The sequence below is a fragment of the Phacochoerus africanus genome, chromosome 2 (genome assembly GCF_016906955.1).
Source record: "Phacochoerus africanus isolate WHEZ1 chromosome 2, ROS_Pafr_v1, whole genome shotgun sequence".
Lineage (NCBI taxonomy): Eukaryota > Metazoa > Chordata > Mammalia > Artiodactyla > Suidae > Phacochoerus > Phacochoerus africanus.
Genome location: NC_062545.1, coordinates 117,725,868 through 117,749,214, shown reverse-complemented (window position 1 = coordinate 117,749,214; position 23,347 = coordinate 117,725,868). Strand labels below are relative to the sequence as shown.

Genomic DNA, 23,347 nt, shown 5'->3' with positions numbered 1-23,347 from the left:
CCCTCTGCGTGGAAAACGACTTTCAAATATCATCATCAGTCTCTCTATCAATCAGAAGTAACTTGAATTCTGTGTTAAGTGATTGTGTGTTAAAACGAAAAAGTTTTTTGAATTTTATTGCAGTTAAAAAATAACAGCAAACATTTATTGAGTACTTAGCATGTGCCAGTCTATACTCACTGTTTTATATATGAATTACCTCATTGAATCTTCAGTACAACCTTATCGGTAAACATTATTACTGCTTTCATTTTACTGATAAAGGAGACAATTTCAAAAAGTTATGTGACTTGAATGGCAAAGCAAGGCAACTCATTTTAGAATGACTTACCACTGCACTGGACTGCCTCTTTGTGATTCTGATTATTTTGACTCAAAGTTAAATATGTAAGATTTTTAAAATAGAAGTTACTCTGTTTTGTAAGTTTTTATGTTTGGCAGAGAAATTTTATAACCATCTTAAAATTAATTTAGGATAGTATAATTACCTCACTGTTCAAAAATGTGAGAAAAAAGGTAACAGCTGACATTGTCCTTATAATCACAAATGAAGTAAAATGTTTTAAACTAATGTGTGCCACAGCAAGACTCACATAAGTATTTAACCAGTTATAATGAAGGTGAAGATGCTAAAAAAAAGTCCTGGACAATTGTTTTAATCCTGGACAATTTTTTTTTTTTTTGCAGTAAGTGTCCAAATGGAAGAAAGCTTTTTAGTATATTTAAAATAATAAAAGAGGAGACGGGATTAAGATGGCGGAATAGAAGGTCTGGAGCTCAACTTCTCTCCTAAAAACAACAAAATTCACAACTAAAAACTGAGTAATCTCCACCCAAATGGACCGGAAACCCATACCCTACTCCAGAAGAAAAAGAGGAGGCCACATCCACAGGTAGGAGGGGTGATTTCGTTATATAAACAAGCCCATACCCCACGGGTGGGAAGCTCCACAGACTGAAAACTAACTGGCTCACAGAGACTCACCCACAGGAGTGAGAGTTCAGAGCCCCACATCAAACCCTCACATGCTGGGATCTGTCACTGGGAGAAAGAGCCCCTGGAGCACCTGGCATTGAAGGCCAGTGGGGCTTGTGTGCAGGAGCTCCACAGGACTGGGGGAAATGGAGACCCCATTCTTAAAAGGCACACACAGACTTTCACATGCACTAGGTCCCAGGGCAGAGCCAGAGCTCCACAGGAACCTAGGTCAAACCTGACTGCAGTTCTTGGAGGACATCATGGGAAAACAGGGGTGAATGTGGCTTGCTGTGAGGGAAGGATATTGAAAGCAAAGCTCTCGGGAATGTTCAGCAGTTGCCTTTCTCTGGAGGTGGCCATTTTGGGAAAATCTGGCCCCACCCATCACTCAGTGCTGAGAAGCCCCAGGGCAAACAACAATCCAGGTGGGATCACAGCCCCACCCCTCAGTAAACAGGCTACCTAAAGAGCCTCAGGCACACAGCAGCCCCTAATCCCATCCAGAGACTAAGCCCCACCCACCAGAGGGATTAGAATCAGCTCCACCTACCAGTGGGCAGGCATCAGCCCCTTCCATCAGGAAGCCTACAGCAAGCCCCCCATACCGACTTCAGCTACAAGGGGGGCAGACACCAGAAGTAAGAGAGGCTACAACTCTGTTATATATAAAAAGGTCATCACACCAAAAACCTATAAAAATGAAAAGACAGAGAACTATAACTCAGATGAGGGAGAAAGGAAAAACCTTAGAAAATCAGCTAAGCAATGAGGAGATTCTTAGCCTCCAGGAAAAAGACTTTAGATTGTCGATGCTGAAGATGATGCAAGATACTGGAAATAAACTGGAGGCAAAGATGGATAACTTACAGGAAACACTGAGCAAAGAGATACAAGATATAAAACGTAAATAGGAAGAGATGCAAAATACAATAACTGAAATAAAAAAACTCACTAGAAGCAGCTAACAGCAGAATACAGGAGGCGGAAGAATGAATAAGTGAGGTGGAGGACAGATTAGAAGAAATTACGGATGCAGAACAGAAAAGAGAAAAAAAGATTGAAAAAAAATGAAGAGAGTCTCAGGGAACTCTGGGACAATGTTAAATGCACCAACATCCGTATTATAGGAGTGCCAGAAGGAAAAGAGAGAGATAAGGGGACAGAAAAAATATTCCAAGAGATAATAGCCGAAAACTTCCCTAACATGGGAAAGGAACCACTCACTCAAGTACCATATAAAATAAACCCAAGGAGGAATACACTGAGACACATATTAATCAAACTGACCAAAATTAAAGACAAAGAGAAAATCTTGAAAGCAGCTAGGGAAAAGAAACAAGTAACATACAAGGGAACCCCAATAAGGTTATCGGCACATTTTTCAGCAGAAACTCTGCAGGCCAGAAGGGAGTGGCATGATATACTTAACGTGATGAAAGGAAAAAACCTTCAACCAAGAATACTCTACCCAGCAAGGTTCTCATTCAGATTTGAAGCAGAAATCAAAAGCTTTACAGATAAGCAAAAGCTGAGAGAATTCAGCAACACTAAACCAGTCTTACAACAAATACTAAAGGAACTTCTCTAGGCAGGAAAGAAAAGATCAGCAACAGGAAACAAAAATTCCACAAATGACAAGGCTCACCAGGAAAGGTATATATACAGGAAAGATACGAAATCATCCATGCACAATTATACCATCAAAATCAGAAATCATGAGAAGAGGTGGGTACAAATGCGGGACACTGGAGATTGAACTTGCAATTAAGAGAACAACAACTTAAAACAATCTCATATACATATAGACTCTTACATCAAAACTTCAGGGTAACTACAAACCAAAAATCTACAATTGATGCACAAACAAGGAATCTCTGGAGAAGAAATATATCTCATAGTAAATAAGTGCATAATCCACCATGAAGGGGGTCATCTGACATCATTCTTGGAATGCTGAAGTCTTCTTAGATCTGATTCTGATTTCCTCTCCATCAAAGAACTTATGATAATTATAATTAAATAATGCCACTGTACAATTAAATAATACAGTTCTACAACTGTATTATTAATAACCATTTCTCTCCATGGTACAATGTAAAGTCTATAATGTCTTGTTTATCACATCACCTAGAATGGTGTAATGCCTTTATTGAAGAATCAATGAGATGGAACAAATTGTGAGGACATATTTATATAGTTACACTGTTTTTTAACCAACTTATGCATTGTATATTTTACTTATTTTCAGAGGGTGTATTATTTTTGTTATTCTTACCAGATAAGTTATTCTTTTTACTATGCTACATAAAATATTTAATGGTATATAAGGCTTTCTTCTTTATAAACTTTAGTTGCATAATATAACAATTTAATATAATGCTAATTTTTAAAGAAAAATTGAAATGTAATAGATAAAACTAAGTAGTAAAGATGAAAGCCATAAAATTGGGATAAAGTATAGAATAAATTTCCTATTTGTCTCAGCATATTTTCTATTCCACTTCTCCAGTGGGAGTCACTTAATCTGTTTCTTAAGATCCATGTTATAATAATCTGTGTGAATGTAATTGTGTGTAAATGTATGTATTTTATTCTGTAAAAAAAAAAAAAAAAAATTAAGGCATCCTCAAAAAAAAATATGGGTGGAACCTGTGGTTATTATTATTATACTAAGTGAAATAAATCAAAGAAAGCCAAATAAAAAATAAATAAATAAAATAAAATAATAAAAGACTGGTAGACAGAGAATGAAGATAAGGAAAGACTGCAGAGAAAAAGAGTAGAGTCAAATGCAACCTCATCTTTGAGCTTCTAGAAGCTTCTAGAAGCCCATGTCCTATTGTTAAGTCTCATCAACATGAAAGACAAAAACATTACCTCCAATGCTCCTATTGCTTTTGACCGTCCAAAATTACAACTAGATAAATAACCTTTACACTTCTAGTTAATGTAGTCCATATAATTCACTTTTCAACTGCTTAAAAAAATTAAAATATTCTAAAATTAGATCATAGTAATAACTGCACAACTTTGTAATGTATAAAAACCACTGAATTGTGCACTTAAAACAGGTGAATTTAATGGTATACAAATTACCTCATTAAATTTCTTTAAAAAATCAGAATCTACATAGGAAATGCTCAATAATTACTTGTAAAATCAATTCTAAGTGGAAGATATTAAATAGTGTGCAGACAAAACAAGGCATTACAAAAAAAAAAAAAAAAAGCCACTCTCCCTTGAGCTCTTTACCATTTACACTGGCTTGCAACTTTTATAGCAAGTATCTCAAATTCAGTGTTACAACACATTCCTGAAATATGTTACAAGTAATTGGTTACTAAAACTTCCAGACAAGATATTGCTGGGGCTTGTTTTTTAGCCTACTCTAACAGCCTGTCTCTTAATTGGTGTATTTAGAAAGTTCACATTTAAAGTGATACAGCTGGACTAATAAGTACTATACTTATAACTATTTGTTATTCACTGCCCTTTTCCTTTCTTTCTTTTTCTTTTTTTTTTTTTTTGGTCTTTTCCACTTTCTTCCTTTTTTGGTTTTGTTTGAGCATTTTCTATGACTCTATTTACTCTGTTAGTATATTGATTATACTTCCTATTAAAATGTTTTTAGTGGTTACTCTAGGATATCTTTATGACCACTCTTAAGTCCACCTTCAAGTAACATGATACCATTCAAGAGTTAATGCAAGAACCTTTTACGGGTATTCCTAATTCCTCTCTTCAGTCCCTTATATTACTGTCATTCATTTCACTTATCCATAGCAATAATCACCAAATAACATTATTTTGAACAAACTATCACCTGTTAAATCACTTAAGGAAAAAAGATTTTATTTGATCTTTTTCCTTTCTCACTCTTCCTACCTTTATGCAGACTTGAGTTTCTTATCTATATCATTTTCCTTCTCTTTGAAGAACTTCCTTTAACATTTCTTGCAAAGCAGGTCTACTGATAACAAATTCTCTCAATTTTTGCTGGTCTGAGAAAGTCTGTATTTTCCTCCACTTTTGTAGGATAATTTCACTGGATACCGAATTCTACGTTGGTGGTTTTCTTCTTTCAATGTTAAATATTTTACTCTACTCTCTTGGTTGTCTGCTTGCCTGCTAGGTTTCTGAAGAGAAGTCTGATGTAATTTTTACCCTTGTTCCCCTGTAAATAAGGCAGTTGCTATTTCCCTCTGGCTTCTTTCAAGACTTCCTCTTGATTTAATTTTCTGTAGTTTGAACATAATATGATTTTTTTTTCTGTCTTTTAGGGCTGCACCCGCAGCATATGGAGGTTCCCAGGCTAGGGGTCCAATCGGAACTGTAGCCACTGGCCTACACCACAGCCACAGCCACTTGGGATCCAAGCAGCATCTACAACCTACACCACAGCTCACGGCAACATCGGATCCTTAACCCACTGTGCGAGGCCAAGGATCAAACCCACATCCTCATGGATCCTAGTCGGGTTTGCTAACCCCTGAGCCATGACAGGAACTCCTGAACATAACATGATTAGGTGCAGATTTTCTGGGTATTTTTCTGTTTGGTATTCTCTCAGCTTCCTGGATATGGTATGGTGTTTGCCATTAACTGGGTGGAAATTCTGCCATTATACTTGAAACATTTTTTTCTGTTCCTCTCTCTCTTCTCTGGTATACCGATTATGTGTGTTCCACTTTTCCTCATCTCATAGTTCTTAGACATTCTGTTTCATCTCTTTCACTCTCCTCTTTCCCTTCTATTTTAGTTTTTATACGTTTCTGTAAATATATCTTCATACTCATGGATCCTTTCCTCAGTGATATCCACTATACTAATGAGGCCATCAAAGGCATTTTTATTTCTCATTTCTGTTAGTATTTTATTTTACTTTATTTGCTTTTTCGGGCCGCACCTGTAGGACCTTGTTGTTTATCCATTCTATATATAATAGCTTACATCTGCTATATTCAAAATCTATGATAAGCAATAATGGAAAATAATATTAAAAGAATGTGTGTGTGTATATATATATATATTCAGAGAACTATATTCTATATTCAATATAATTCTATTTTTTAATTTTTATTTATTATTTATTTTTTGATTTTACTTCCATACCTGTGGCATATTTAAGTTTCTCAGCAAATACAGATGCAGGCCTATGCTACAGCCACGGCAACAATGGATCCAAGCCACATCTGTGACCTAGGCTGCAGCTTGTGGCAACGCCGGATCCTTAACCCACAGAGCAAGGCCAGGAATCAAACCCACATCCTCACGGACACTATGTCAGGTTCTCAACCCAATGGGCTACAGTGGAAACCCCTATTTAATTTTTATTCAACAATTCATTTAATGTACAATTAGTAAAACTAAAGATTTCAACTTAGTGGAAATCTTTTACAACAGTGTAAATGATGCTATAGTAGAATTATACTCACTCTGAAAATTAAAATTAAAGGAATTATTAACTATACTCGGGGTACTCGAGAATTGAGACTACTAAAACTGTGACAAAGACCATTTGAGCTTAATATCTGTTCATTAGAAGACACCTCCTTTGAGCCAGTGGTTCTCAAACCTCAGTACATATCAATCACTTGAAGGGCTACTAAAACAAAGTTTGCTGGTCACACCCCCAAGAGTTTCTGTTACAGTAAATCTGAAGTGGAGTCCCCAATTCACAGTTCTAACAAGTTCCCAAGTGATGCTAGTATAACCACTGCTCTAACAAACCAAGTAGCATCATATAAATAAAATTTTAAAGCTTATAATGGTCTTTTAAAAATAAACTAATTATGCCTCTCTGAAAGAATATCAGACCGAAAAACAAACAAAAAAGGTGCTATATCGAATACACAAGCAGAAGAGACTAGCCTGTTTTATGAATCTCGAACACTTCTGGCCTTCAGAATTGTTTTCCTATTTTGGTCATTCCTCTTTACTTCCCAGATAAATCCACCTTCCTCAGTTATTTGCCCTCACTCACAGATTTCCTTTGCTGTCTTCAGGCTTGAGTGATGACTCAACAAGTTACCCTAGCCTTGGGTTTTGGCTCCTAAAATAAATAGGTTAAACCTTCCACCAGGACGAAACTTTAAAGAAGCTGTCTCCAGAGCTCAATGTTAAAGGAGTCTTCAAAATTCCAAGTTTACCGTTTGGGAACTAAGTTGAGACACAACTGATAAGTCCATAAAACCCTAACTAAATACAGTTGACCTTTGACTAATGCACGGGTCAACCCCCGCACAGCCAAAAATCTGAGTGTAACTTTGCCATAACCTTCAGTATCTGGTTCCGCATCTGCAGATTCAAACAACCATGGACACTTTAATACTGAAGCTAGTATTTATTGAAAAAATTCCACATAAATGTGGACATACCCAATTCAAAGCCATGCTGTTCAAGAGTCAACTCTACTACTGTATACTCATTCATGATGGTTACTCAACTATGTAGTAGTCATCTGCTCAATAATTTTAACATGAGGGACACAATGGCTCTCACTTGGGATATGTATCATTTTAAAATCTAAATATATAGTGAAAGATATTTAATTAGTAGATGTGAAACTCAAAATACATGATTACTTCAGTTTCATCAAAGCAATTAAAAAAAATCAATTGCTATTAAGTCCTCTATTATTATGCAAAATGCAGATTGAGTTTAATAACTTGTTTGGGGAGAAAATTATCACATTAAATATATCGAATATAGAAACATTAATATGTAGAAAAAAATTACCTCTAAGAATGAAGCAAACAAAAATGGTATTCAGTAGTACCTACTGCTAGATGAGAAATACAAAGATGAAAAAGGTGTTGCCTTTAGCTTCAAAAAACCTGTCATTTATTAAAACAGCACAGGAAAAAAATTACATGATTAAGTACTTAACTGTAAAGATCTAAATATACACTATGAAGTCAAGAAAAAGCAACTGTGAACTAGGGTAGCTAAGGAATATTTCACAGTTCAATGACTTGAGCTATGACTTCAAAATAGTTAAAACATAATTAAGCAGGATTTGGAGACAGAGGAGTAGAAATCCCAAAAAAGATACAAAGCAGGAATGAAAGAAGGACCACAAAATATAAGGCAGAGAGTGAAGTGCCTGCCGCACTGAATGCTGGTGAACAGCAAGAAATAAGACTGGATAGATCAAAGAGACTTGATTACACAGGTCTTCAACACCTAACAGAAATATTCAGACAGGATATGGCAGCCAAGATGAAATTACTGGAGGTATTTAGAAGGAAACTACATTAAAAATGATGTTTTAGAAGACTTATTTTGGTGGCAATATGCAGCATAGTTCAGTGTGGGGAAGGGAAGGTCAGGGACACTGATTAGCTATTTTGCTGCTGTATTAATCCAGGAATGAGATGCTAAAGCACCTAGCTATGGTCCTGGCAGCAGAAATATGAAAATAGGGAGTAACTTAAGTGACAGGGAAAAATTGGTAACATATTAAAATACTGGGCATGGGATGAGAGAGAAAAATCAAATATGAAACCCGAACTGCAAGCCTGATAGGAGGAAGGAACAGCAGTATATATTACCAAAAGAACTAGAGTAACTGGAAAGGAAAGCAAATTGAGGTGGTTAGGCATCATGGCACAGAAGAAGGGTTAAAACATAATTAGTTTTATGGGTTAGTGTGAAAAGGCCAAGTTTAAGGTGACAGGGATGGCAATTTATGCTCTGCTGAATGAATGAGATGTGGTTAGAGTTGTATGGTCAGCCTCTCTATTTCTTGACTTTAAGCAGGAATGTAAAAAGAGAAAAAATGAAAGGCTGAGAAATAAGTTTTTGGATATTCACAATTAAAGAGCATGTAGACATTAATCAGAGGTAAGTTCCCTGAAGACAGTGATCCCGCATGCTTGCCCACTGAATGCCCAGTGCCAGGCAGAGTAGCTGATACAAAGGTGACTCTCAAAAAAGAAGGAATGAGAATTTCCAAAGTGTGGCAGAATCATAATAATAAGTAGAAAAGTTAGAGGCAACATGAAAAATAAAAATGGAAAAAAAAATCCACTGAGTTGGCAAGAAGAGCAGGAAGCCAGACCACAAGAGTTAAAAAGGACGAGACAGACAAAAGATCTAAAGGACAGACAATAGCTAAAGGGAAGAGAAGCAGGGTGAATCAAGGGCATTATTTTACTTGCTTTGATATTTTTTTTCAAACTAAAAATATTACTTGCTCATTTAAAAAAAAATCAGAGAATAAGGAGTTCCCTTGTGGCACAGCAGGTTAAGGATAAGGTGTTGTCACTGCAGTGGCTTGGGGTTGCTGCCATGGTGTGGGTTTGATCCCTGGCCCAGGAATTTCTACATGCCATGGGTGCGGCCAAAAAATATATATATATTAAAAATTTGGAGAATACAACATAGCAGAGGAGAAAATCATACATTTTTCCACAATCCAAGTGCAGACACAATTAACACTTTTAAAATATATGTTCAAACTTACTCCACCAAAATATGAGTGGGCTTACAAATCATATAACAGGATGATAACTGTGGGAGTAGAGGGCAGGAAAGGGATAAGGAAACTAGTAAAACCAGTGGTAAGATTAGCCAGCAATGATCACTGTATTTCTTAAATCTTTTCATAGTGGTCAGAAAAATAGTACTTTTCCACTCTAATTATTATTATTTTATTTATTTATTTTTTGTTGTTGTTGTTGCTATTTCTTGGGCTGCTCCCGCGGCATATGGAGGTTCCCAGGCTAGGGGTCTAATCGGAGCTGTAGCCATCGGCCTACACCAGAGCCACAGCAACGTGGGATCTGAGCCGCGTCTGCAACCTACACCACAGCTCACGGCAACGCAGGATCCTTAACCCACTGAGCAAGGGCAGGGACCGAACCCGCAACCTCATGGTTCCTAGTCGGATTCGTTAACCACTGCGCCACGACGGGAACTCCTAATTATTTTTATTGAGAGTAAAGATTTTTGCATATTTGTTAGCAGTTTATGCTATTCTTCCAGTAAAATCAATATTCACATTCTTCATTCACTTATCTAATGACTTTTTTTCTTATGACTATGAATGAGCTCTATAGGTCTTTGAGATCAACTGGTGTTTTACCGCAAAATCTCCAAGGTTGTTTGCTGCTACCTTAAGGAAGTCTTAAGCATGTATAAAGTCTTTGGAAAAGCAGCCTTTGGAAAATTTTGTCAGTTTAATGATGATGACAAAAATGGGGTCTATGTTAAAACATTCCCTAAATATATGGACACATAAATTCAAAGGGGAAAACAAACCTCCAATAATAGAAAAGTATACAGATATAGGTGCCACAATATAGAAGCCAAGATATGGGCTGAATGATACATGAGGAGGGACCCCACATTAAATATTCTAATACTCTTCATGAAGTGGCATCATTCAGAGTCAATTCTGAGTACACAGTCCCTTTCCAAGACTGCTATTGGAGCAGTTCTGGTCCTCCGCCACAGCCCCACCCACCTTCATCCTTTTCTTCTCTAGTATTACTTTATATTATTGCTTCTACCTCTGCACATTAAATTTTAGATGAGAAGATTATTATTGGTGAAAACCCCACTCCTCAGACAAGCAAATTTTGTCCTAAGCTATATTCCTCTAATTAGTCTCATTACTGGCAAGGTTTACTGTCATCAACAACTCTGTATCTAATTTCTCCCAGTAAGTGAACTGTTAAATGTATTTGGATCAACACCCCATCCCTTGATTTTTTTGCTAAGGCCATGATGCTGACCTTTGCCAATAAAAATATTATGTTCTCACTGAATCCTTCTCTCATCTAACTCTGTATTTATTTATAACATCAATCACACCATCACTGCACTTAGAAAATCCTACTTTTCTTAAATTCAATTGATGTTGCATACAACTACACACATTGGGTGAATGTGGGGTAGAGCTAGCATTTTCTTACTTTTTAACCTTTCTACGCTGGTATGTAGTAGACAGTAAAATAAATGTGTACTAAATTCAGTTTTCCTTGACCACTTGATTCTGTAAATACAGGATTAGTCATTGACCTCACTTGACTTCACTTCTTTGAAACTTGTGTGTACAGAATTTGCCCAAACAATGCTTGCTAATATCTTCTGCTTCAGAATGAGATCATGCATTTAATAATTTGACAGTTAATTTTTTGATCATAGACTGCTTATACACAAATGCAATTAACAGATCTAATGAATGCAATCAAATTAGGGAAGTGATTCACTTACATTAACTGAAGCATCTCATTCAAATACTTTCCCCAACCTCTCAGAAGGACCAGCTTTGTTCCAAGCAAGCTATCATTGAAGCAACACTCTTATCCAACTAACTACATTTTTAAATGTCATCTATACTGCAAAAAAGGCTAGTTCTTGGCTCCCCCATATACAAATAATATTTTATTGTCATATTCTAAAGTACTTATTATGTAACAATTGCTTGCTTTAGGTATATTCAGTCTGAATTCCTTTAAAATTTACAAATTAACTTACATACTAGAAAATGAGAATGTTTCATTTAAATTCAGTAAAAATTCACTCAAATGGATTCATCTCAGGTAAGGCCAGTCTAAATTACTGAAAAAAAATTAATTCACACAACTTAGATCATTGTTTCCTATGAGCTGGGAGAAGTTTCATGGAAGCTGTGGCACCATAAGTTGGATCTTAAAGGTAGACACTCCTATCAGCAGAAAACAGAGCAGTTTTAAAGTTGGCAGGTAAAAAGACCAACACAGGCATAAGGAGAAAAACAAGAAAATGAAATGAAAGAAAAAGGGTCATGGATACCCTGTTCCCATCTTGAAGCTACTTGGCAGTAAAAGGTGATCAAAAGAGGAAAGGCACAGAAAAATAAAAAGAATATAAGAAAAGAAAAACACAACCCCAAGTGCTTTCCATCTTGGTATGTATTGTAAAATTAGTCATCATAGATGGCAACACCAAAGCCCTGGGAACCTACTCTCCAAGATAATCAATAACAGAGCTGATGATTTACCTATAACAGAGCTCAAATTCTAAAAACTACAGATTTCAGAAAGAAAAGGGGAGGGCATATGTACCACCACTTCCTATGCTTATGCCCTTGGTAGGTATTACTCATCATTCAGACTTGCAGCATGCAAGCTCCAATCAATTGGAATCCTATGTTGAAACGAGTGTAAAGGTATCCTTTGTTATCTGAACGCTTACTATCTAAACTCAGACTATGAATGGGTTCAGGTAATTTTTTTTTTTTAAACATAATGCTATTTGTAGGAGATGGTATTTCATACCATATGGACCCTTGCTTCCCCAAATTGCAAAACCTAACAGATTGGAACCTGTCACTCTGACCTCCCACTCTTCAAATTCAGAAACCAAATAAATTCAAATAGAAATGAATATATCTGTATGTTTTCAGTCTGTTCTAAGATATAAAACCTCACCTCCTACACAGCTTTTTTTTTGGAAATATATAAATGAGAGTTACTGTAATAGATGTCTGGTAGAGGTACTGTGGACAATTAACCCAACCTTATTGCCTTCTATTTCCTCTTATGAATAGGAAATATACAGTCCATGGAACAGAAAAAAGTAAGTGTTTCAAGAAAGAAAAGTTATGTTTTAAAATTTTTATTCATGAGGGTTGTTAACTGTCTTAATCCCATAATCAGCAATCAAGTGCATTAAGGCTTCAGAGCTTATTCTTCCTTGTTTATTATCCTGCCCAGGGCAGGAAGAATCTTCCTCTTATTGGTCCATGCTGCTCATCTTTAACCTGAATTCTCAGAACCCTGAATGAAGAGGAGAAAGCAACTAAGAAGACCTAATGTAGAGACACTGCTGGGAAAGGAAGCACTGGACAAAGTGGTCTAGTTTGGTCAGAAATATGGAATAATCATCTTACTGTCTTGTTCTTTACAGTACTCATAAAGAACACACTGTCACAACTACAAATTAAAACCTTCACCTTTGATGAAAAGTTGTGAAGCCCAACTCAACACTAAATTATTATGAAAATAATACACACTTCTATTTACATAACCAAATTTACAATATAACACTCACTAACTGCCTTAAAATATTACTACAGAAAGAAAGTTTCTGTGTGAGGTGCTTTTAAGTATTGAACATCTTTATAAACAAAATAATCACACAAATACTCACCTAGTGCAATCTCTCAACTAGCAACAAGTGAACTCCCCAACAACAGGGAATAATACAGTCTTACATATTTTTGTATAATCAACAACAGCTCTTAGAATACTTTAAAAGTAATACATGCACAATAAACATTTGCAGACCCAACCTCAAATAACAGACTCTTGTACTAACAGTATGTGACTTACACCTCAGGTAGTCCTTCTGGGCTAGCTCCCAAGGAAACACCAACAAAATCTAATATAATTCATCCACTGAAAATGTTCTGCTGATTGCTGATTAGTTACATGTTAGTCTTTCACTGTACTTATGGTATGCTTTATTTTTGCTGTCAATATTAATTTAGTAACAGAGCCACAGAAATTTAAGCTAAAGGAACTAGCAAGGTCATTTAGTATAAACCTTTCATTTTATAGACAAGGAAACTAAGGTCTACTTTTCCCACAATTAATGCTTTGGCACTTGTCACCTCATTCCCCAGTCCTCTAAATGAATAAAAGAGAGGTTTTAGTGCACATTTTTGCTTCGGTTAATATTACAAGTGAATGGGCATTCCTCAAATACCAGTCTCTAGCATAAGACTTTGTATATAGTAGGTATTCAGGTGAATATTTACACAATGCTCTTGCTTAAAGTGTTCAAATCTGATTTAATAATGATGCTCATTTTAATTATTTTCATGTGTACAATTTTGCTGTGTAACATTATTTTTCCAATATAAAAAGTGATTTGACATAAGTTTTTATTCAAAGCATATCTTTCATAACAAGACACTTCTGTTTTTCCTCCCACTGTGAAGCGCATTTCTCCCAATAATAACAAAAACTAATAGTGAAATAGAAACTAATTCTGCACATTACATCATTCAACACACCTCCCAAAGGGGAGACAAACCGGTCAATTATTTAGACACATATATATCCATTACCTAAGCTAAACAAGGCCTTAACATCAAGGGGCTTGAAACTTCTTAACCTGCCTTACTAATCAACAGGGAAGACAATTTCATCAGTTTCAGATCGCAGAGGAGAGCAAGGAATTCCCTTCTTTCTGGAACCAGAAACCCTTAGTGCTGGGATGCACCGTCATAGCTGGCTTCAATACAAACAAGCATAAAGGACCTGAAGTCTTTGGTGGGCTTGGTATGGAAGACAGGCTGAATCCAGGGTAGGTAGGATGTTAACCAACTAATCAAAATACTTGAAAGCCAGATAATATACTAGACAGTCTCTAATTTTAAAGCAAGATGAAAATCCTGGGCTTATGGTTAAAGTAAACTCTAAATTCATGCCACAGTTCAAAGAACAATAACTTTCTTAGACAGGGCTGACCCAGTACCAAAGACAAAACTGAACTATTGAGTTCTTTGATAGGGGACACATCAGGATAAATATGGCACCAGTAAGTAAACTTTATGAATCACCATACTTTGCTCATTGCCAAGGAAGAAATAAGCGAGTAAAGCAAAACTGCTCAACTGGGATTTAAATTAGAATAGATAACAGCCAAAATGGTCCACATGTATAATTATACTTTGATTATAATTCTAAATCTAAAATGTCCAGATTCAGATGTCTGTATGACTTATAAGATTAAATAAAGACAAGGAACTCTGGCCCCAGAACTGCTTACAGGGTCTGATAATGAATCAGAGGAATCCTATAGCTTTCCTGACACTCAATGTCTCTTTCTATGAAGTGCATAGATAAAGACACATCATATTAAGAATGTTTTAAGAAATGGTTTATAAAATCTTACTTGCAAATAGCCATAAAAATAAAAATAATTGATAATAACTAATTCTTTTAAGAATTCCCAAATTTGTTAGCTGAATAAATACAGTATCAGAACACTTTCTATAATGAAACATCAGGGTTCTTTTGAATTTCTAGGTATTGGTATACTGTTTATGTTACAGTCTAATTCCAAATATGTTAATTATTCCCAAGCACGTAGGTATGATTATTCTTATATATAACTAATCACAAACAAGCAGAAGAGATTTCATATGCAATTTTTCCACAGTAATTTTGTTTTTGCTTATTTTTGGCCACACCTGTGGCATATGGAAGTTCCTAAGCCAGGGACTGAATCTGAGTTACAGCTGTGACCTATGCCCAGCCTTGGCAATACGGGATCCCTTAACCCACTGCAGCCGGGCCAGGGATCCAACCCTTGCCTTCTCAGGAACCCCAACTGCTGCAGTTGGGTTCTTAACTCACTGTGCCACTGCAGGAACTCCTTTACACAGTAATTTCATTCTATCAGGGTTTCAAGAAAAACTGCTATAAAAAGGAAAAGAAAAACACTTAGCAAACTTTTATTTTTGTCTAAACTAAATACAAATATATATATATATATTTTTAAACTATGAAGACACTGGGAGTTAAGAGGAAGGAAAACTTGGTTTGGTATTCTTTTTTTAGGTAACCAAAAGGGGGGTGCAATGTAAGTTAAATAAATTTGCAGTGAGGTTAGATTGTGGCTTTGTTTTAGGTGGCCAGTAAGAGTCTTTAGAAAAAAAGGAACGAGTTACTAGTTTTCTTTGTTTAAGGAAAAGCTCATATTAGAATCCTGGTACTTTCTACATGATATATATATATATATACACACACACACATATATTTACAAATACACATAGCATTTTTACAGCTTATTCAGTATTAAAACACGCCTCTGCAGAGTATTCTTGTGGCGCAGCTATTAAGGATCCAGCATTGTCACTGCAGCAGTTTGGGTCCAGATTTGATCCCTGGACCTCACATGCTGCAGGTGCAGCCCCTTTCCCCCACGAAAAAACACCTCTGCAAAAAAGTCTCCTTTCAAGTGAGTAGTTTAAGTGATTTGGACCTTTGTCTATGAAGTGGGAATAAGAAATACCAAGAAAGGTGCAAGGCTTATTACACAGGACTTAAGCTGAAGATATTCATAGATTTATTACACAGATATTACAATACTTTCAAGTTAGTAACTTTATGTTCTGGAACTATCTTAAAAATACATTATATTTCCAATTCTTAAGAAATACGGTTTCTGATGATAATCATTAAGTATCATGACTTCAACTCTGAATAATCAATATTTTTTCCAAAGACTCATTCAATGCTTGACATGACCATGGATATACTTTTATCAAACAGCACTCTGGGAGTTCCCGTCGTGGCGCAGTAGCTAACGAATCTGACTAGGAACCATGAGGTTGCAGGTTCAATCCCTGGCCTTGCTCAGTGGGTTAAGGATCCGGCGTTGCTGTGGCTGTGGCGTAGGTCGGCGGCTACAGCTCCAATTAGACCCCTAGCCTGGGAACCTCTATATGCCACGGGAGCGGCCCTAGAAAAGGCAAAAAAACAAAAAACAAAAAAACAGCATTCTGGTTTAATAAACAACAGATTAACTATGAGCTAATAAATAATTCATTGTCCAGCTAAAGGCCTACATCACATACTATATTTATATTTGTAAAATAGTACAAGTTCAGCCTTGTTTGTGATATCTAAGTCCAATAATTTAGAAACTATTATCAACCTAAATGCAAACCTTATTTGTTAATTATTCAATGCCACACTTCTGTTTAATGAGAATTTTAATTCTCATTATTAGTAATGACACCAAAGATTGATATAGGATGTGGTACAAAACTGATAATCTTTCAGAACATTATCGAGTAATAAAATAACTGGTAAAAAGACACTGCTGCTTCAAAAAATGTGAAATGAAACAGATACAGGACTGTAATCTTATCTTTTAAAAGTAATTTTAATTTTACAAACATACACATAACATTTCTTAGGAAGAGATAGTAGTAAAGGAGATTTCACCTTGTAATGTCTTTACTTTATGTAGTCATTTGATGAGTAACACTAATCCAGTGGAGCAGGGGATATGAGACTATACATCAAATATATCCACTAATATTGTTTAGTCTAAAGTTTTAAATATAAAGAAATAATTTTTGCAAATAGGATTTCTAAAGCTCAAAATTAAATGGTAGTAATAGTGGCAGTACAATTTTAAATTTTTTTTGGCCACACCTGGAAAAATTGGAAATTCCCTGGCCAGGGATGGAATCTGTGTCACAGAAGAAACCTGAGCTACTGCAGGGACTATGCCACATCCCTAACTCTCTATGCCACAAGAGAACTCCCAATTTTAAAATGAACATATAAAATTGTACATTTGGGGATTAAGGTGTTCATTGTCCATTATTTTTTCAGAGCAAGTACCACAAACTAAAGCACACTGTACTTCAGGAGTTTTTCTCATTAAAATCAGCACTCTTTAAGTTGTAATGGATATGTAAACATAAATTATGAATTAGAGAATAATTAAATCACACAATTTACCAATATTATTCAAACACTTTAGTCCATTACCTATACACCTTACTCATATTTTAAAAATATAATGTGAAGACTCCTTTCCTCTATTGTTCTCATAATAAATTAAAACATACAATCGCTAATTCATCTTTCAAAATTTGCCTTTCTTAAAAGAGTTTAGTCCTTTAACTTGGATGTCCCTTATTTGAATGTAAAATTTAAGGTGCTTAATTCAATTTAGTGATAATTTCAGAGACACTAGTTACATCAAGTTAATGTGGAGAACACCTACCGAACCTGGTTTTTGGAAGCTTTGATGGTAGGCAGGAGATTAAGCACCTCTTCTTTTAAAGGACAGTTTTAAAAAGGGAGTGAGGTCATTCATTGAATAATAAAGCCCCCCCCTCCTACACACACACACACACACACACACACACACACAGACAATCCTATTTATCTGACCTATTCAAACTGCCACATGACTACTGTCAACCTTAAAATATTCTACTTTAAAACATTTCAACTTCATTTTACAATTAAAACTGAAAGCAAGATGCTCAGCTGCAGCTACTGTGTAGTATGAAACTATTAAAGTCAGCCCTGACCTACTTCATATTAGCATCATGTTATGGATGTATGCCAAGAACATAATGAAAAGTACTATATAACAAACCTTAATTTTGTATTTGAAAAACTGTCACTGTTTTCAAAAATGTAAATATTGTACTGAAATGCCAGCTGTTTTATTTATTTTTAAATTGCAATATAAAAAAGTAAAGAGTTTTAATATTTCAGTAATCTTATTCAATGATGGGCATGCAAGACTTCATTTTTAAAATCAGGCTTTTTTTAACACCACATTTAATTCTATTTTTAAACTTCTATTAAAAGCAGTCTCTTAGACCAAATTCCAAATAATATTTTTAAAATAGCACTATATTTTTTTAAAACAAGACAGTTAATGAAGAATCCTACAAAAATAAAGCAAGTTCATGTTCAAAGAATATTTGCAATGGCTCTAACAGAGGATAGATTTAACTCAGTGTATTTAATTATTAAAACACTGCCATCAGTCTTTCAGAGTTTAATCTAATAGTGAAATATTGGAAATTCTCATATTAAAAAAGTACAAGAATAGCAAAGAATATTTCTTCCATGGTTTCTAAAAAAAGACACACGAAACGGCAACACATTTAAATTAAAGACATCTTTTTAAATTAGAAAAGCACTTTACAATATAAACTACCATCTTAAAATATTCTAAAGAAACCCTTTCTTCACAACCAATGCAAAGATTAAAATCCCTGGAAGAGAAATTTAATCTCAGAATAAAGAAGGCAAAAACATCAGAAACAGCAGCTAAACCAACTGAAAGGAAGGAACACGTTAGGTTTTGTGCTGCATATTAATATTCTTACGCACAATGTCTGGTGAAAATCCACAATACACTTCTTCCTCCCTGTGTGACTGCAAAAAGGAGTAAACACATTTCACATTCCTCTGTCCCAAATTCATGCTACCAACATGCAACATGACTTAATTTCGACCCATATTCCTCTTACATATAAGTGAAAAACACAAAAAAACTTGTTTATCTGCACTCACAATTGAGGAGGGGGTAAAAGCATTTTTTGGCTCCAGAGCTCAGGGGATGATGCAAAGTCCCCACATCTCGAGAGGTCCTATAAATATGCACCCGACTCTGGATACCCACATTCAATGAAAGCATCAACCTCCTCCTCAGCTCCCCCGCCCGCCGCCACCCCCAACCCCCCACCCCTTTTGCAGCACTAATGTGCCTGGGCTTTTTTACCCCAGCGACGGAGGATCCTCTTACCAGATGGAGTTCTTGATCCTGTGTTGCAGCGCGCTGGCCTCTGTCCCTGGCAGCCCAGGCACAAGGGCTGGCAGAGCCACCCCCGAGTTGGGGGCGCTGGGGGGAAGCTGCTGATGGGCATCAGGCTGCTGTGGTGGCGGCTGTTGTTGTTCCTCTGCCATCGCTGCAGGAGGGGTGGGAGGGAGGGAGGGAAGATGGGGGCGCGGGGAAGGGTGAGGGAAGAGACGGGAGGGGAGGACGAAGGGGGAGAGGAGGAAGGGGGAGGGGAAGAGGAGGAGGAGGAAGGAAGCTGGATAAGCTAGGCCTTTACCCCAGGGCTCGAGTGAGTCGCCTTCGCCTGCCGCCTGGGGGACATCACCGGGGAGACCGAGCGGCTCCTCACGGCCCGGGCGCTTCACCGCGGGAGAGGCATGGCGGCGCACCTCAGCCCCCTGCCGCCGCCGCCTCCTCTAGTCAGCGGCCGGGGCTTGAGGGGATGGGGGGGGGGGGCGTCTGAAGACGAGGTGTGGGGGGCAGGGCTCCCCCAAATCCAAGAAGAACGGTTGCTCAGGGACTTCGCGGCCGGGCCTTCCTTTTTTCCCCCGGGGCTTTCTACTCCCGGAGCCCCGTGCTGCTGCAGCCCCAGGCTCGGCTCCACGCCACTCCCCACGCCGCCGCCGCCGCTTGCTCCTGGCCCCGCCGCCACCGCCGCCGCCGCCGCCGCCGCCGCCGCGGCCGCCGCTGCCCTGCCAGCCCCGGAGGCAGCCCAGTGCGCGCAGCCGCACTGCGGCCGGGCGCAGACGGCAAAACACCTACCGCTCGGCCGCTGGGGGGGCGTGGACCAATGTGTGCGGGGAGCAGGCGCGGGAGCAGGGGGCCGGGAGGGGGGCGCACGGGTGCGGAGGGCGAGCGCGGGCCAGCGGGACCCTGAAGGCGGGACCCTGAAGGCGCGCCGCCGGGCCGAGGAGGGGACTGGCTAAGCTGGTGAAGGAAAGCAGGAAAACGTGGGGGAGGTGCTGGCGAGAGAAAGAGAACTTGCGTGAGGGGGAGGAGGAGAAACCAAATTTAATATTTGGCGTGGAAAGGGGATTTTTTTTTTTTTTGCATCCTCCAAGCAAGTAAAGTGAAATCAGTCAGCATTATGCCCCCTCCCCTCGACAAGTGAGGATTACTTTCTCCTTGGGTAAACGAAGAAAACTCATGCAGGTAAGAGGATAATCTGACTTTTCAGAAGCCCCCAAAGAAAACCCGGTGGAATTAACCACCGTTTGGGTAATTCAGTCTTGATCGGAAATCGCAAGTAAGGAGCTGGGTTGAATGCTCCTTGGTCGGGCATTCAAAGCCCTCCAAATCTGGCCCCACTTTAGCTATCCAATCATCGCTGCCTCCATCCCCCTGCAAGAACTCCCGGCTCCAATCAGTGAAGTCTCCATGCCATTCTCAACGCGCAGCAGACTCATTCTTCCTTCGAGCCTTTGCTCATGCTGTTCTTCTCACCTCCCTGCTCACTCCACCCCCTTTCCAGGAAAGCCCTCCCTCTTCTATACCGCTCTCCAGCCAACCCAGGCTCTAAGGCACAGCTCAAGTCGCGGCTTGTCAGGGTCCCTGGCAGCCAAGGCCCCTGCCTGTCTCAGAAAGAAAGGGGTGTAGTTCTTACAACATGGAGCCTCAGGCTCCAACCACATGCTCCTTCCTTCGGAGCCAGTTGATCCCATCGACATATTCTCTGACCCCTCCCCTGCTACTCATCCTTAAGAGATAGCTTTGCCCACCAAGAGTAAGACTCCCTGCCAGAAACTTGTAGGTCTCCTTTAAGAGCAGAAGAATTGGCTTTTCTAGGTGGGGCTGATCCGGGAGGCCTAAACTGGCTGGATGTAGAAGGCTACAGCTGAGGCCTCTGGCACCAGATCGAACAGCTGCTCAGCTCACACTGACCTTTCTCTGGGCCTGTGGGTGTTATGAGTCCTTCAGCTTTAACTTTTCTGAGTTTCTATCAGGTTTCTACCTGTCAGATTCTCTGGCCACTTTTCCTGCAGTGCTTGGACTTTGGGCGCTGAGTTTCTGCCACCTTTTAGACTCCTCGTGGGTGGGGAATCTGATTGGCTCGGGCTTCTTGGCCTTTGGAGTTCTCACTTCCCTGCCTTGGCCTGGAACCTTTTTTGCTTTTGCACCGCTGTGCCCTCTGGCCTGACTTACAGACGCCACTCCCAGATTCACCCTGAATTCTTACACATGGTCGGAGCAGCATCGCTAGGAGGGAGGAAGGACACCTGTGTGCAAAACAGCTCCTCTATGAAGATTCTATGTCTTTTGGTTTCTTTTGTACCCTGAAACCCATTGCACTGGTCCTGTCACACAAAGAGCCCACTTTTCCACAGCCTAAGGTCGCTATTAGCTCAGCCTCCTTTGGAAAATAGGTTGTTTATTCATTTATTTTGCATATGTACCTTTGTGTCCTATGTAAAACCTTTTTTTTTTTTTTTTTGGTACCAAATTGATAGACATCGTGTGCCCTGGACAGAATCTTTGAAAAATAAAAAGAGTTAATGTTTGCTGAGCACTTTTATTGTGAAAGACCTAGCACTTTATATTATCATATTATTCCTTTTCAAACTGTATAATGTATTACTCTGTTTTACAGACGAACCAGAAGCTTAGAGAAGTTAACATTCTTCAAGTTACCCAAACAGTAAATGAGGAGTCAGGATTTGAATCCTGAAATCTAATGCCAGAGTTTACAAGCCACGCTGGAAATGAGGTATTTTGAATGTATATATAAACTCTGTATCAGTGGGGAAGATGGAGGAAGTAAAAAGGCCTGGGGAAAGTTGCCAAGTCCCTCAGGTCCTAATTTTTTTACCTTGCCAAGAGAGAATGATGGCTCCACAGTTGCCTCACCTTGGGAGGGGCAGACCCCAGGGAGTGGGAGTTTCTTCCAAAAATGGTGATGTATCTGAAACTTGCCAAAGGCCTTAAGAAAGAAAAGCTGAGAACCAAGACGTTTCTTTAAAACTTCGCTACCGGGTGTCACACAGGCTTGCTTCCCGAGTGCAACTTTTGAGTTTTTAATAGGTTCCATGAAAGAGCCATGGCATCCCAGCAGCCGCTAGAGGGCACAGCAGAGCTGCAACCCTGATCTGCCCTCTAGTGGCGGTGCTGACGAGAGGGCATTGTTGAGCTTGAGGGGTCTTCAAGGGTCAACGGGTGGTTGGAGGAGTCATCTGAGACTCTTTTAGGTTCTACTAGCAATGAGAAGGGTGGCAAATAATGTCAGACAGCAGAAATCTTATTGCAATAATGAACATCTTTGCAGTCGGTCCCCCAGTGCTCACTCAATGTCTGGGAGTAGAGTGTGTGTTTTGTTTCTGTCTCAAAGAGGGGAGTGAATACGGTTGTGCCAATAGAAACTTGAAAGAAATCTAAAGTTACCCAAAATCTTGATTGGAGACTAAAGTCAAACCCAGACACCTTGGGAAAAGGTAGCAATATAGACATGGTGCTTCTGAAATTGTGTGTGTACCTGTCTGGTTATGAAACCCTATACTAAGGTCCCTCAAGGATCCAGAAGCAATGTGGCTTATTTTCTCAGACCTTCAGTTTGACTCACTGGAAAGTAATGGAAAACATTATAGTAAGCAGGAATTCAAGAGAACACACTAGGTTTTGAGCTTCTATTTCCCGGTCCGGAGGAGTCTAAGTCTCTTCTCCCTGTAGAGGTGAATGTCTGTGGAAAGTAGCAGTGTAATGGTGAAAAAAGACTCTAGTCAAGGAGTCTGAAAACTTAGGAATTCATACCCTCTGTTTCCATCTCTACAAAAAAAAAAAAACAAAAAACAAACAAACAAAAAAACCCCGAAAATTATGACCTACCTCACAGGGTTGTTGTGAGAAACAACATGTAAGGTGATATCTAAACCAGGGAAGTGCTATATGCAGAGAAAGACAATCTACAAGGTCGATCGTGAGCATGTTGAAGCCTTACGTTTTATTTACCCTAGTAGTCCTAGTTCACAATTCTTTACTTCTGGGTGTTTAGTAAATATTTGTTGTATTCATTAGTTACCTAATCTTAGTTTTCTTAGCCCTGTGCCTTATACC

General features: G+C 38.5%; 2 protein-coding genes across 2 annotated transcripts in view; one reads left to right on the top strand and one right to left on the bottom strand.

Annotated features, from left to right (window-relative positions):
• Positions 1–19,707, bottom strand: part of RFX7 (regulatory factor X7) — a 130,320-nt gene extending 110,613 nt beyond the window's left edge. Inside the window, exons 1-2 of the mRNA XM_047766277.1 lie at positions 19,581–19,707; positions 19,271–19,433 (exon numbers count right to left, since the gene is read on the bottom strand). Of these exons, the coding sequence (XP_047622233.1) occupies positions 19,271–19,431 (161 nt within the window). The 5' untranslated portion in view covers positions 19,432–19,433; positions 19,581–19,707. The remainder of the gene's footprint in view (positions 1–19,270; positions 19,434–19,580) is intronic.
• Positions 19,708–20,144: 437 nt separating this feature from the next.
• TEX9 (testis expressed 9) overlaps positions 20,145–23,347 on the top strand; it is a 302,725-nt gene continuing 299,522 nt past the window's right edge. Inside the window, exons 1-2 of the mRNA XM_047766282.1 lie at positions 20,145–20,455; positions 21,891–22,007. Coding sequence (XP_047622238.1) covers positions 22,003–22,007 — 5 coding nt within the window. The 5' untranslated portion in view covers positions 20,145–20,455; positions 21,891–22,002. The remainder of the gene's footprint in view (positions 20,456–21,890; positions 22,008–23,347) is intronic.